The following is a 13,633-nucleotide window of genomic DNA, read 5'->3' on the forward strand; positions in this document are numbered from 1 at the left end:
AGTCACAGACTTCATCTCCCAATACCAGAAATGCTTTCCCCAGAACTTGTTATGTAGGAGAGTTCTCTTGCTCTCTTTCGTATTGCTACGCATTACCATAATCTACTTGATCATTCTGAGTACCTCGAATCTCAGTGTGTTGCTCATTTCCAAAAACTTCTTGCTCATTCTGAGTACATCTAAGATCAAGTGCGGTACATGTAGGAATCCTTGTTGCCTGGTCTGAGACCATATGTTCCTGATCCTCTATAATATGAACCTCCTCCACTACTCCTAGCCCATCAAACCTGTTTTGGACATCAACCCCTCTATGTTTCTCCGAGGCTTTTGGTCTCCAGATAGTCTCTCCTTGCTTGCTGCTCTCCCCTGAGTTTCGTTTCCTCCTGTGAAAGTTATCTCCACCATTTTTCGGTGGCGCCCACAACCACCTCTTTATCCTTGTTTGTCTTATCCATATCCTTGTTGTGCTGCATATCCCTTCTAAGCTTCCTGCACTCCGTGACCAAGTGGCCAACAATTTTACAATGCGTGCACATTTTTGGTAGTTTCCCAACCTCTACTATTTGCCAAAAGTTGACATTCTTAGCTTTGACGTAGATTTGATCCGGGATAGGCTCTGACAGATCCACATCCACTAAGATGTTGGCGTAGTATCCATACTCTCGATTTAGTGTTTTCTCGTCTATTTGCATTGGATAACCCACTCCATGTGCAATTAACATGAGGGATTCAAGCTCCCAGTATTCCTGTCCAAGTCCCGGCAAACGAATCCAGATCAATCCATGAGATTGTCTTTGACTGTCGGGGTTGAAATTTGGAGTCCATTGGCTGATTCTCATAGGGTTCTTATCAAAGTCCCAAGAACCCTTTGCCCAAACTCTATTCAGGTCATCTGCATTCGAAAATCTTAAAAATAGGAACCCCTTACCAATAGGTGTAATGAGCCACTCTCCTGTTGGTTGCTAGATTTGATTCGCTAAGATTCGCACTCTGTCAAGTGAGACTTTTTGGAGGTCGATGCGTCCCAACAAACAATGTTTACAGTAAAGCAACCCTTTCTCATAAGCCTTTTCCGATATGGTGACAGCGGGGTGTTCTCCCATTTTTTTTTGGAGTAGGCAACTCTTGAAATTCCACTGGCGCCCTAATGTGTTGCTTTATCGCATCCGCATAGGAAATCCTCTGTGTTTCTTTATGAGCTGAATCTTCAGCTCGAACCTCATTGATGATGGATTGCAGTGGTGGTTATAGCTTTTCGTTGGACACCTTAGAGGGGTTCTCAAACTCATAGATATCCATGATTGACCCTTCCTCTCCAGAACTTTTATTGTCAGCAGCAAAGGATTTTACCCGAATGAGGAAGTAATCATGAGTTATTAGAGGAGAAGGCCGATTCTTGAAGCTAATCAGAACACCCACTGTACCTCAGTGGTGGATTTTACCTGAAAACAAGGAATATCAAAAGATGCCAACTTGTCTGAGAAAAACCGGAACACGCACTGTTGGTCAGTGAGGGATTTTACCCGATGACAAGAGGAGATGAGAATAGAGAAAATGAAACTAATTCCTTACACTATCCAGAACATTCACTGTTAGGCAATGATGGATTTTACCTGAATAGGAAGGAAATATAGGATTGGGAAGATAAGATAGCTTCGTCTAAAAAGTTTTAACTAAAAGCAACAAAATTTTGGGCACAGGATCATAAATGTTACTTAGGTTATCTCGCACCACTAGCCCAACCCTTGGTCCCCATTGTTTGTAACTTCCTGTTTTATACAGTTAGCGGGTTAGCATTTCCCAACCCAATGGTTATTTTCACAACCGCCAGTGCCTATGGCGGATATAATTTTTTTTTTGGGACTCTCCAGCCGCCATTCTCACAGGCGTGTGGGAAAAAATAAATAAATAAAAAAAATATTTTTTGGACTCTCCAGCCGCTATTCTCAAAGGCGTGTGGGAAAAAATTTAAATTCTACCCGCCACACAGTGTGGCATTAGATTTCTTCTACCTGCCACTCATATTGGCGTGTAGACTTGACGCTATCTTGTTAAAACTGGCGCTATATATAAGTAAATTTATACCGATAGCGTTGGCGGGTTAGCTTTTTGACGCACCATTGAATCAAAATTTCCGTGATATTTGGTGTTTTGCCGCACCATTGGACTTAGCCTTAAATGATTAAAACACACAAGTACGCAACACATTCTAACGCACCCATTGCATATGGAGAATTAGAGATTATTTATTTATCAAAGAAAGTAAAAGGAGAATTGAAAGGAACACAGTAATTTCATCTGGACTTTGAGTGTGATAGTTATATATTATAGTCTTCAAAATCTGTGTGAGAATGGATTGATAGTGATTGATGTAGCACTCAATCTTTCTTTGATGCCGATGGGATAGGCTTGCAGAACTATACAGTTCCTATATTTGGGCCACCTGTTTCTTCTTCACACACGCGAAAGGTGCAGCAGTGTCAAATGACAGCATTACCACCCATTTTGTTATTAACCTGACATAGAAAAGTTTAAAACGAGGGGCATTTAAGACATGAAATATCAATTTGATTATCTTGTAAAAAAGGAAAGATATATGAAAGAGAGAGAGTAGGAGGAGGCATAATCATCATGTCTTCATTTCGTAAGGCACAAGGCCTGCACTTGCACATTTTCAATGGAAACTAACCAAATTTTTGGCATTCTCTCTTCCTTGAACACTCAACCACCATTGTCACCAAGTACGGTACAGGTTTAAAATGGTGTACTTGAAAAAAACTTAGTTTGTGTATAATACATATAATACGTAAAAGAAACGGTAAAAAACATGGGGCATTTAAAACGGGTTTAAAATGGTAAAATGGATTTAAAACGTATAATACATATAATACGTAAAAGAAACGGTAAAAACCGATAATAAAGAATATAATAGATAAGGAGTTTGATTTTTTTATAAGAGTGAAAAAAAGAATAGGCACATAAAATAAAAATAATAATAATACAAATGAAAGAAAATTCAAATACATGAAAGTATCAAGTTATCATTACTCATCCAAATACTATAAGTTTTAGATTCAGTACCAAAACACGACTCTAAATAAGATACTACTAATTACCAAACATAATGTCATAATCAAGTATTACAAATAAGTTAATAACTTTAAAATTTCCAATTATTAATAGTCCAAAGAAAAATAGAATTGTCTCAATAAGTCAATCTAACGCCCACTCTTCAAAAAGGTAAACTCCAAAACCCCTTTTTCTTATCTCGTTTTCTTTTAGATGTGGTAGGATACTTATAGGATTTTCAGTATGGGGTTGGTGTTTCTGGTGGAGCAGAAGCGATTTTGCACGCTGTAAACCACATAGTGTATGCTAACAGTGACAGTACCTCTCTTTCGATGCTACTTGTAGATTTTCATAATGTTTTTAACATGGTTGATCGGACTACCATGTTGAGAGAGGTTTGCATCCGTTGCCCAGCTATTGCCCCTTGGGTTGAGTACTTATATTGTCAACCTGCGAGGTTATATATGGGAGATGGCTACATATGGTCTGCTACTGGGGTCCAACAAGGCAACCTTTTGAGTCCCCTTCTATTTGCCCTGGTGTTGCATCCCCTGATTCTACAGATCTAGTCCAGTTGTCAGTTGTTACTACAGGCTTGGTATCTAGATGATGGGACTCTAATCGGAGATACATAACAGGTGGCGACAACTTTGGGTATGATTCAGGAAGAAGGACCTTCTTACGGGCTGGTTTTTAATGTGGCTAAAACTGAGATATTTTGGCCATCATTAAATCCACGTCTTCTACTCGGGTCTCTTTCCTTGATTTGTCCCGGCCCCTCGGTAGGGAGGTCGGGTTGTTTGGAGGTGCGGCGGTCGAAGACCGATTCATCCTTTCTCATGGGCCTTGCTCGCAAGCGTGTTGAAAAGGTTGTGACTTTGATGGACCGTTTAGTTATATTGGAAGATCCACAGTGTGAGTTAGCTCTCTTACGGGCTTGTGTTGGGCTCTCTAAGTTGGTCTTTGTGATTCATACTTGTCCACCATCCCTTTTTAGAGAGGCGGCTAAGACTTTTGATCGGTATCTCTGCAGTGTTCTCCAGGGTATTGTGGTTTCTGATAGTCTTAACTTCGGTGATTTGTAGTGGCGTTTATCGACACTCCCATTACATCTTGGTGGGTTAGGTATTTATTGTGCCACTGACGTCTCTACTTTTGTTTTTGTGGCCTCCTGTTGTCAGACTTCTGAGCTTCAGAACCACATTCTTAGGAGTTGTGGGCTAGTGCCTTTGGATGAGATTCTTGATGTTGCTAGCAGTTCATTGAATCTTTGTCTACCCAATTTTGACCTCAGTTCTATGGCTGTGAATGCTACCGTCCCCTTAAAACCACAAAAAGTTTTAGCAGAAGCATTCAATGGTAAGATTGTTGCTGGTCTTGAGAGGGAGTTTGTGTTATCTGGTCGTCAGAAAGTAGTCATTGGATGCTTGCACTCAGAACACATAAATGATTTCTACTTACTATTCCGATGGAGGGACTTGGACAACGTATGTCGCCGGTGGAGTATCGTTCTATTCTCTAGTACTGTCTCATGATTCCTTTGTACTCTGATGGTGGTCTATGCCCTGTTTGCAAAAAAAGTAGACTAAATGCTTTCGGGGACCATGTAACATATTGCAGACATTTTCTAGGTTTCAAATACCGACATGATCATGTCAGAGATATTTTATGTGATGCATTTTGGAGGGCTGGGGTACAAGTGAAGAAGGAGGCTCCCGTGAATTTTCTCACTGATCCGAATGAGGGAAAATCTACACTTCGGCCTGTGGATGTATTGATCTACAGTTGGTCTGAGGGGAGAAATGCATGTGTTGATGTAACTGGAGCCTCTCCATTGGTAGGGCTTGGGAATGGAGTCTTTGAGGTGGGAGAAGCAACTAAGAGAGCAGCGACATGGAAGATGGAGAAGAATGAGGAAGCTTGCACATCTAACCAACATTGTTTCATTCCGTTTAGTTTTGACACTTTTGGTTTCTTGGAACAACAGTCTGTTGAGCTTCTCAAGAGACTTCAGAAAGTTATGGACAGTAATGTTATGACAGCTAGTTCTAACGAGTTTGTTTTTAGAAGAATATGATTTGCTATTCATAAAGGACTTGCGACGCAGCTTGTTGCACGCTTGTCCTAATTATTTTTGTAAAATTCCTTATCAGTATCAATAAAATTTCCACTTAAAAAAAAATAAATAAATAAATAAATAAAATAAAAAAAAAAAAAAAAAAAAAAAAAAAAAAAGTCATGGGTTTTGGGTGTTCTTCGATAGGTTGTGGAATCTACTAAACTGTCGATGAGAGATTTCGGATTTGTCTGACGGGTTTTGGGATTTGTTTGCATTGAGTTCTGGGTGTTGTTGGATGGGTTGTGGAATTTGGTAAACTGTCTAAGACATTTGGTTTTGGATGATTTCATAGAACCAACTGTTTTGATAGAGAGTGGAGAACTCACATGTGTCATTATGAGCATACCACAGCCACCCTTTAAGCCCAATATTACGGATCTTACACCCACGACACACAGGGGTGATGGTGATACCCCTAATCCGCTTGGTGTTGCTTCATATCTTGTTGAGAAATTACTTGATAATGCATTATGTATACCTTTTTGTACTGTGAAAAGTATACCACGTGCTTGTCGTTTGGCTTTTTCTGGTGTACTTAAATCTGCTCTCTAGGATATTACAGTTGATCCTGGTTTAGTTATGTCTTGGGTTCATCTCCTTCTGCTGCCACGTTGTACTCTGCAAGTTATTCAACCACAGAATCGTCAGGAACGCCGTTCTGGTACTCGAAAAAATCTTTAACAGAAACAGATTCTCCATACTTTGACGACATGGAATGAGCCTGGTGGGATGTTTCACCTATTAGAGTTTGTAATAGAGCCTCCTTCAATCAAGTCAACAAGGAAATCTGTCCCCACTTAGAATGTGTGTCGATGCTTATAGAAAGTTGCCGATGGACATTTTGCTGCAGCGGTACAAGTGTTATCATCATCAGGGGTTGCCTCCAATACTACAGAGATTGTACATGCATTAAAGGAGAAACACCCGATGCGACAACCACCTGTGAGACCAACTGTTCCTTTTGCTGAGCCCCCTTTATTAGTAGAGAGACACCTTACTGTCATGTATTAAGTTGTTTCTGAAAGGTAATTCTTGTGGTCGTGATGGTCTCCGTGCTAAGCACTTGTTAGATTCCATGAGTGGTGCTGCAGCAGCAATATCGTCTGACTTGTTAGATGCCTTGGCTTCGGTGGTGAATCTGTGGTTACAGGGACAATGTTTGCTGCCCTTAGTAGAATTCATAGCGAGTGCTCCGCTCACTCCACTTCTTAAGCAGGATAATAGTATTCGTCCGATAGCGGTGGGTATGGTTTGGCGACGTCTTGTTTCCAAAATTGCAATGAAAGGGGTTTCCAAAGAGGTGGTAGGATACTTGCAGGATTTTTCAGTATGGGGTCGGTGTCCCTAGTGGAGCAGAGGCGATTTTGCATGCTGTTAATCGCATGGTATATGCTAATGGTGATAGTACATCTCTTTCTATGTTGCTAGTAGATTTTCAGAATGCTTTTAATATGGTTGATCGGACTACTATATTGAGAGAGGTTCGCATTCGCTGCCCCGCTATTTCCCCTTGGGTCGAGTATTTGTATTGTTAGCTTGCAAGATTATACTTGGGGGAAGATTACATATGGTCTGCTTCTGGGGTTCAGTAAGGTGATCATTTGGGTCCCCTTCTCTTTGCACTGGTGTTGCACCCTCTGATTCTACAGATCTAGTCAAGTTGTCAGTTATTGCTCCAGGCTTGGTACTTAGATGATGGGACTCTAGTTGGGGATATAGAACAAGTGGCAGCAGCTCTGCGTATCATTCAGGAAAAAGGCCTTCTTATAGGGGGTTCTTAATGTGGCCAAGACTGAGATATTTTGGCCATTACTGGATCTGCGTCGTTCCACTCCTGGTCTCTTTCCTTCAGATTTATCTTGTCTTCAGCAGGGGGTCAGGTTACTTGGAGGGGAAGTTAGCACTGATTCTTCTTTTGTCATGAGTTTTGCTCGTAAGCGTGTTGAAAAAGCTATGACTTCGATGGACCATTTAGCTGCATTGGAGGATCCACAGTGTGAGTTAGCACTTTTACGAGCTTGTGCTAGGCTCTCCAAGTTGGTTTTTGCAGTTTGTCCTTGTCCACCACTTTTTTTTAGGGAGGCAGCTAAGACTTTTGATCAGCACATTCACATGGTTCTGTAGGGCATTATAGTTTCTGATGGTCTTGGCTTCGGTGATTTGCAGTGGCGTTTAGTGACACTTCCATTGTGCCTTGGTAGGTTAGGTATCTATTGTGCCTCTAATGTCTCTGCGTTTGCTTTTGTGGCCTCCCGTTTTTAGACTTTAGAGCTTCATAACCACATTCTTAAGAGTTGTGGTCCAATTCCTATGGGTGAGATTCTTGGTGATGCTACCAGTGCATTGCGTCTCTGTCTTCCCGATTTTGACCTTGATTCTCTAGCTGTGAATGCTACAGTCCCCTCAAAACCACAAAAAGTTTTGGTGAAAGCTTTCTACGGTAAGATTGTTGCTAGTCTTGAGAGGGAGTTTGAGTTCTCTACTTGTCAGAAAGCAGTCATTGGATGCTTGCAATCGGAACATGCAAAAGATTTTCTACTAGCTATTCCGATGGAGGGACTTGGACAACGTATGTCACAAGTGGAGTATCGTGCCATTATCAGGTACCGTCTTATAATTCCTCTATACTCTGACGGGGGTCTTTGCCCTGTATGCAAAAAAAGTAGATTATATGCTTTTGGAGACCATGCAGCACATTGTAGATATTTTCCTGGTTTTAAATACCGACATGATCATATTAGAGACATTTTGTGTGATGCATTTTGGAGGGCTGGGGTACAAGTGAAGAAAGAGGCTCCTGTTAACTTTCTCACTGATCCGAATGATGGCAGATCAACACTTCGCCTGCTGGATGTCTTGATTTATAGTTGGTCCAAGGGAAAACATGTATGTGTTGATGTAACTAGAGTCTCTCGGTTGGTAGGGTTGGGGAATGGTGACTTTGAGGTGGGAGAAGCTGCTAAGAGGGCAACAACAGGGAAGATGGAGAAGCATGGGGGAGCTTGTAGGGCTAACCAGCATTATTTTATTACGTTCAGTTTCGACACTTTTGGGTTCTTGGAACAACAGTCTATTGAGCTACTCAAGAGACTTCAATAAGTTATGGATAGTAACGTTATGACGGCTAGTTCTAACGAGTTTGTTTTTAGAAGGATATGATTTGCCATTCAGAAAGGACTTGCGCACAACTTGTTGCACGCTTTTCATAATTATTTGTAAAATTCGTTATCATTTATTATCAAATAAATAAATAAACGGGGGCTTTTCAAAATCTCGGGTTTTAAACTTTTTTTTAAGTTTAAAATGCGTTTTTTTTTAAAACTCGGGTTTTAAAGTGGAACAAGATGTCTTGCCAATATCTCGGGTTTTAAACGTGTTTTTTTCAAGAAAACACTGAATTTGGTGACAATGTCAGCCACTTATCTTTCTCATTTACTAAACTAATAATTATTCACAACTTAAACATGATTAAAAATCTAATGCTCATTGTTTATTGTTAGGTTACGACCTCATTTTTCCATTAGTCTTATTCCCATGAATGTGTTGAAAGAGCATGCCCAATTCTAAATCCTTGTTAGCAATTCGCCGAATTATTCGCGAATAATTCACGAATCGATTTTTGAAGGGCAGAACGTATAATACTTCCAAATGTTTGAAAGATTTGCAATAATTTGCGATTTTTTGCCTTGAAACGAATAATACGGATTTTGCCGAACGGCTCAAAAATTCGGCTAAAAAAAAAAAAAAAAAATTCGTTGCGTTTTTATTATTTTTTTTATGTACTTTATGTTCTCACTCTTACTTTAAGTCCCTCAGTCTTACATTTTTAGTGATAAATTAATCCAAAAGCTTTGCTTTTATACTTTTTGGGCAATATTTAAATTGTCATATCATGGTGTGTGTCTATTTTGAAATTTGAACGATAATTTCAATCCAAGAACAAATAAATGAAGGTACCTGTTAGAATATGGTCAATATTAGAATATGTCCTATATGTAAAGTCCCACGTTTCTATAAGTGTGGACATCTATATCTAATAGTTTATATTATCATGTTTGAGGTTAGGCTAAATATGTAACTCTGGGTAGAGAACAATCTCTCTAGAACCCAAGAACTCTCTCTCAATTAATCGTTCTTCTTCTTGGTTTCCCTCAATATATCAATGTCACAACTCTCCTAGCATCACCACTAACATTGAATTTAACATGGTATCAGAGCATCAGGTTCAAATAAAAGTTTAGTGGTATGCTAGGAGAGGAATCTCTCACTAACAAGAAAAAAAATCAATCCTTTTTAGTTTTTAGTATAGTATTTAATTCAAGTTTTAATCTTTCTCACAAGAAGAAGTCTTTATATTTCAATTCAAGTTTCAATCTTTCTCTAGATAGATTTACTATTCACCAACACTATTCATCGGTACTATTCACATTACTATTCATCGTCCCTATTCATAACTAATGTTTATCATTACTATTCATGATACTGTTCATCGTCATATTAAATCTACGTCTTTCGCAATCTCTCTGTCTTAGTATTGATAAGAGGGGCACAACCGTACCTCTCTGTATCTCGGAGTCTCTGAAGTTAGTATTGGACGAGGCGCACATGCGCTCAGTCTAAGCCTTCTGCTAGGCGCACATGCCAAATGTTATTTTTCAGTATTGTTTGTTTTTTATTCAGAGAAAAGGGCGCGCACGCGCTCACGTATTGCAAAGCCCAAGGCGCGCCCACACCCTTGTTACTGGAAAATAAGATAGTTTTTTTCAACCTCTCACGAAACAGGCACTTGAGGGCGCGCGCACTCAAAATTGGCCTTACCAAGAGCGCGCCCGAGCCCATGCCTATATTTGCAGTTTCTATCTATATTTGATTTCTCTAATGGATGTTTGGGTTTCTAGCTTCCGCGCAGTTGGTATTGATGCCGTCTTCTGTCTCAGTTTCTAGAACATGATCTCGTTGTTTGTTTGAAGTATTATAGGGGCACACGACCTCTATCTCACGAGAAATTATTCTTTCTATCTTCCATTGTTCCAGAAGTTCGCAGTCATAAAAAGGCGCGACCCACCCTCCACCCTCCACCCTCTATAGTGAGTATTATTTGATGCATGTTCTGTTAGAATTTTTTTTGTGTAATGGAGTATGAAGTATTTTTTTTTTTTTTAAAGTGGGCATTGGTTGGTTGTATAAGTTGGTATTTGGTTTTCTCAGTTTCAAGTTCAAGTCGGAATAGACAAGCCTTTGTATGTTTCACCTTAGCCTTGTATATTCCAACTTGAAAGGGGGAATAGGGAGATATGAAGACATTCAGTAGTATATGAAGGAAAGAGAATATGGAGAAATATGAGAAAGAGTACTCATGTCTCCATATTCCAGCATGCCTTGACGAACTCTTCATGACAAGGAATATCCACTATTCAGTCTTCAGTATTACATTCCCACTATTTAGTCTTCAGTATTCAGGTAGTAGTCAAGCCTAAACTGTACGTATGTTTCAGGTAGTAGTCAAGCCTAAACTGATAGGGTTATATACTAAAAGCATTACTTTTGTATTAACTTTAATTCTTTATATTTTGAATGAGAATCATATGGGCAAATGTTATGCATATTATATATGTTATTAGTTATATGCATGCGTTTAATACTTTATGTTGTAGATAATATGGTGTGTGGTGACACACAGAAGATCATATCATCAGTACTTTATAAAGTATAAGTAAACGTTCACAACCTAGATGGATTTGGACAAACCATTGGTACGGTTGTAGTATAATCTGGTATTAGTCTATCTTGACTACAGGATTACACTAGTGCACTTTGTGTGTATTAAACAGGACCAAGTGAGGTTGTTTCTCTTTATACTGACTATATAAGAGAACAAACACCTCTGTTATTATGGATGCTTGTCCTCTTAATCTGGATATAATAACGGGCACTTACATGCATTGTACATTGCTTTAAATCATCAATGGGTGAGATTCATTTGTGAATCAACAAACTCGATGGATTGGGTAATGACATTATATGTAAGGTGTGTTGTTGATTATAGAAGGAATCCGTGACCCGCAGGAAGTCGGGTTGATGATGTCCCCTTGAAAAGCTCAAAAGGATTGTCATGTAAACCCTGTAGGTGGATTTATTCCGACATGACAATGAGGTTGAGTGGTACTACTCAAGGATATAAGAAGTTGATTAATGTAGTTGTCAATAACTTGACTTAATCAACGGGCATTCGATATCTTAAACACGAGGAGATCAACAAGCATATAATATGGAGCCCATAAATATAACACGTAATTTGGGATTAAGGCTGTAGTGCAACAATGGCCTTTAGTGGAATAAGCCATTTGTTGACGGACTTGGGTCGTGTGTTCTGGGCGAACATGGGAAGCCCAATCCCGTCAGGAGGCCCAACCCTAATTTCTCCGCATGGTCCCTGTAGTAGCCTATATAAAGAAACCTCTTTCTCTGGCCATTTTTCTCAAGGGTTTTCTCAAGAAAAGTGAGATCCAAATTCGGTTATGATCTTGTGAGTGAGAGAGGCCAAGAGAGAAAGAAGAGGCTGGAAGATCGTTGCCCACACAACGTCCATTCTAAGGATAGGAATACAACAGAAGATCAAGAGGTTGCTGATTTTGTAGATCTTGAATTCTCAGAGATATCACAGTTGATCTAAAGGTATGAATTTATAACCAAACCGTGAACACCCTTTATTTCACAACGCATGGGTTTTCACGGTTCGCAAATCATTCGGTGAAACCATAACGGTTCCTACATAAACTGTAAGTATGTTTCAGGTAGCAGTCAAGCCTAAACTGCACTTATCAATATTTTGGTAGCGATCCACGCCTAAATCGCTGCGTTATGTTTCGTAGCTTGATCAAGTTATAAGCGCACTCAAGTATTCAAGATTCAATATTCAGGAGTACCCATAATAGTATTTTGTTGACATTCACAGTGATATTGATAGTAGCAGCCAAGAAGCGCACATCAAATCAGTGTTATTGTTTTCAATTTATATTATGACAGCCATAACAGCGAATGGAGTGAGTAATAGCCAAGCAGCGCGCCACTAAACCGGTGCTATGATTTCAGTTTGTGACTGTGGTACACTTTCAGTATTCAGGTTAGGTCATTGCCTACACCGACAGTTTCACTTTCCAGAACGTCTCGTCTCAACAGTTGTTAGAGTTCTTCAACTAAAGATAGTTCTATGCGAAAGGGGGAGCTGTTTTCTTTCTTTTCTTTCTGTCATTCAAGTTGGAATTTGCAAGTTTGTGGCATTACAACTTGAGGAGGAGTGTTAGAATATGTCAGTATTATAATATGTCCTATATGTAAAGTCCAACGTTTCTATAAGTGTGGACATCTATATCTAGTAGTTTCTACTATCATGTTTGAAGTTAGTATAAATATGTAACTCTGGGTAGAGAATAATCTCTCCTAAACCCAAGAACTCTCTCTCAATTAATCAATCTCTAGTCTTCTCTGTTCTTCTTCTTGGTTTCTCTAATATATCAATGTCACAACTTTCCTAGTGATATTGGCCTTTTTACTACGTTAGAGATTGAATCTCTTCTTTGTCGAAAGTGCGAATTCAAAGTTTTCCTTACTCACGATCTTCGTGTTCATATAGTTGGAGTAAGGATTCGAACCAACCTAAAGTCTAGGACAAACTACAACTTGGTTTTTACTCTTAGGGAACTAGTGAGTAAGTTTAAATATGATTATATTTATTCTAAATATTTGGTTTAGATTTTTACTACACAAAAAATAAAAACATTAAGTTTCAAAATCATGCAACTAAGACACAATACAATTTTACTAAAAGTAAAGGTGGAGAATTAATCATCCTCATGTGAAGATAACTTTTGTTGTTTGATTTTAATAAGTTCATTTTATTCTTCCTAGAACTCATAGACAAGTCCTAATAAAAGAAAACTTGATCCCTAACATGTATGGCTCATCTCTAAGCTCATACATACTAGCATGTGGAACCAAAGCAATGACTTATCTTTAAGCTCATCACTTTGATCCCTAACTAGACACTACACCAACTATCATTTTGGGATAGGATGTAGGTCTAGTTGTTGTTCCTAAACAACTTACCAAACCAACAACAAAGATTTTCCCTCACATGAGTTTTATTAACTCCCCAAAAGGGAAGTTAGCTCATGATCCTTGGGATAAAGGATTACAAGTGTAGAAAGTAACAAAAAGAGAGAGAGAAAAAGGAAGAAGAAAACTAACTATCTAAACTCACTTGCTTTTGATTTATTTTCCACTAGAAGAAAACCAAAGTTTCCTCCATTAAAACTATTACAAGCTTTTGTTCAAAACCAAAAACTAAATAAAAAATCTAAGACTAAGAAACTAAAATAATACAAGGTAAGGAAAAGAAGTCAAGGGAGTAAATGGAGTGTCCCCCCTTGTTTTGTTTTCTTCTCC

General features: G+C 39.0%; 1 protein-coding gene across 1 annotated transcript; it reads right to left on the reverse strand.

Annotated features, from left to right (window-relative positions):
• Window positions 1–392: 392 nt before the first annotated feature.
• LOC147511796 (uncharacterized) lies at window positions 393–1,103 on the reverse strand. Its single transcript, XM_086598562.1, has 2 exons — window positions 1,043–1,103; window positions 393–892 (listed from the first exon to the last, which is right to left on the reverse strand). Exons 1-2 carry the CDS (start codon window positions 1,101–1,103, stop codon window positions 393–395), a joined length of 561 nt encoding a protein of 186 aa, XP_086454688.1.
• Window positions 1,104–13,633: the final 12,530 nt, after the last annotated feature.

Source organism: Coptis chinensis, chromosome 3 (genome assembly GCF_015680905.1).
Source record: "Coptis chinensis isolate HL-2020 chromosome 3, ASM1568090v1, whole genome shotgun sequence".
NCBI lineage: Eukaryota > Viridiplantae > Streptophyta > Magnoliopsida > Ranunculales > Ranunculaceae > Coptis > Coptis chinensis.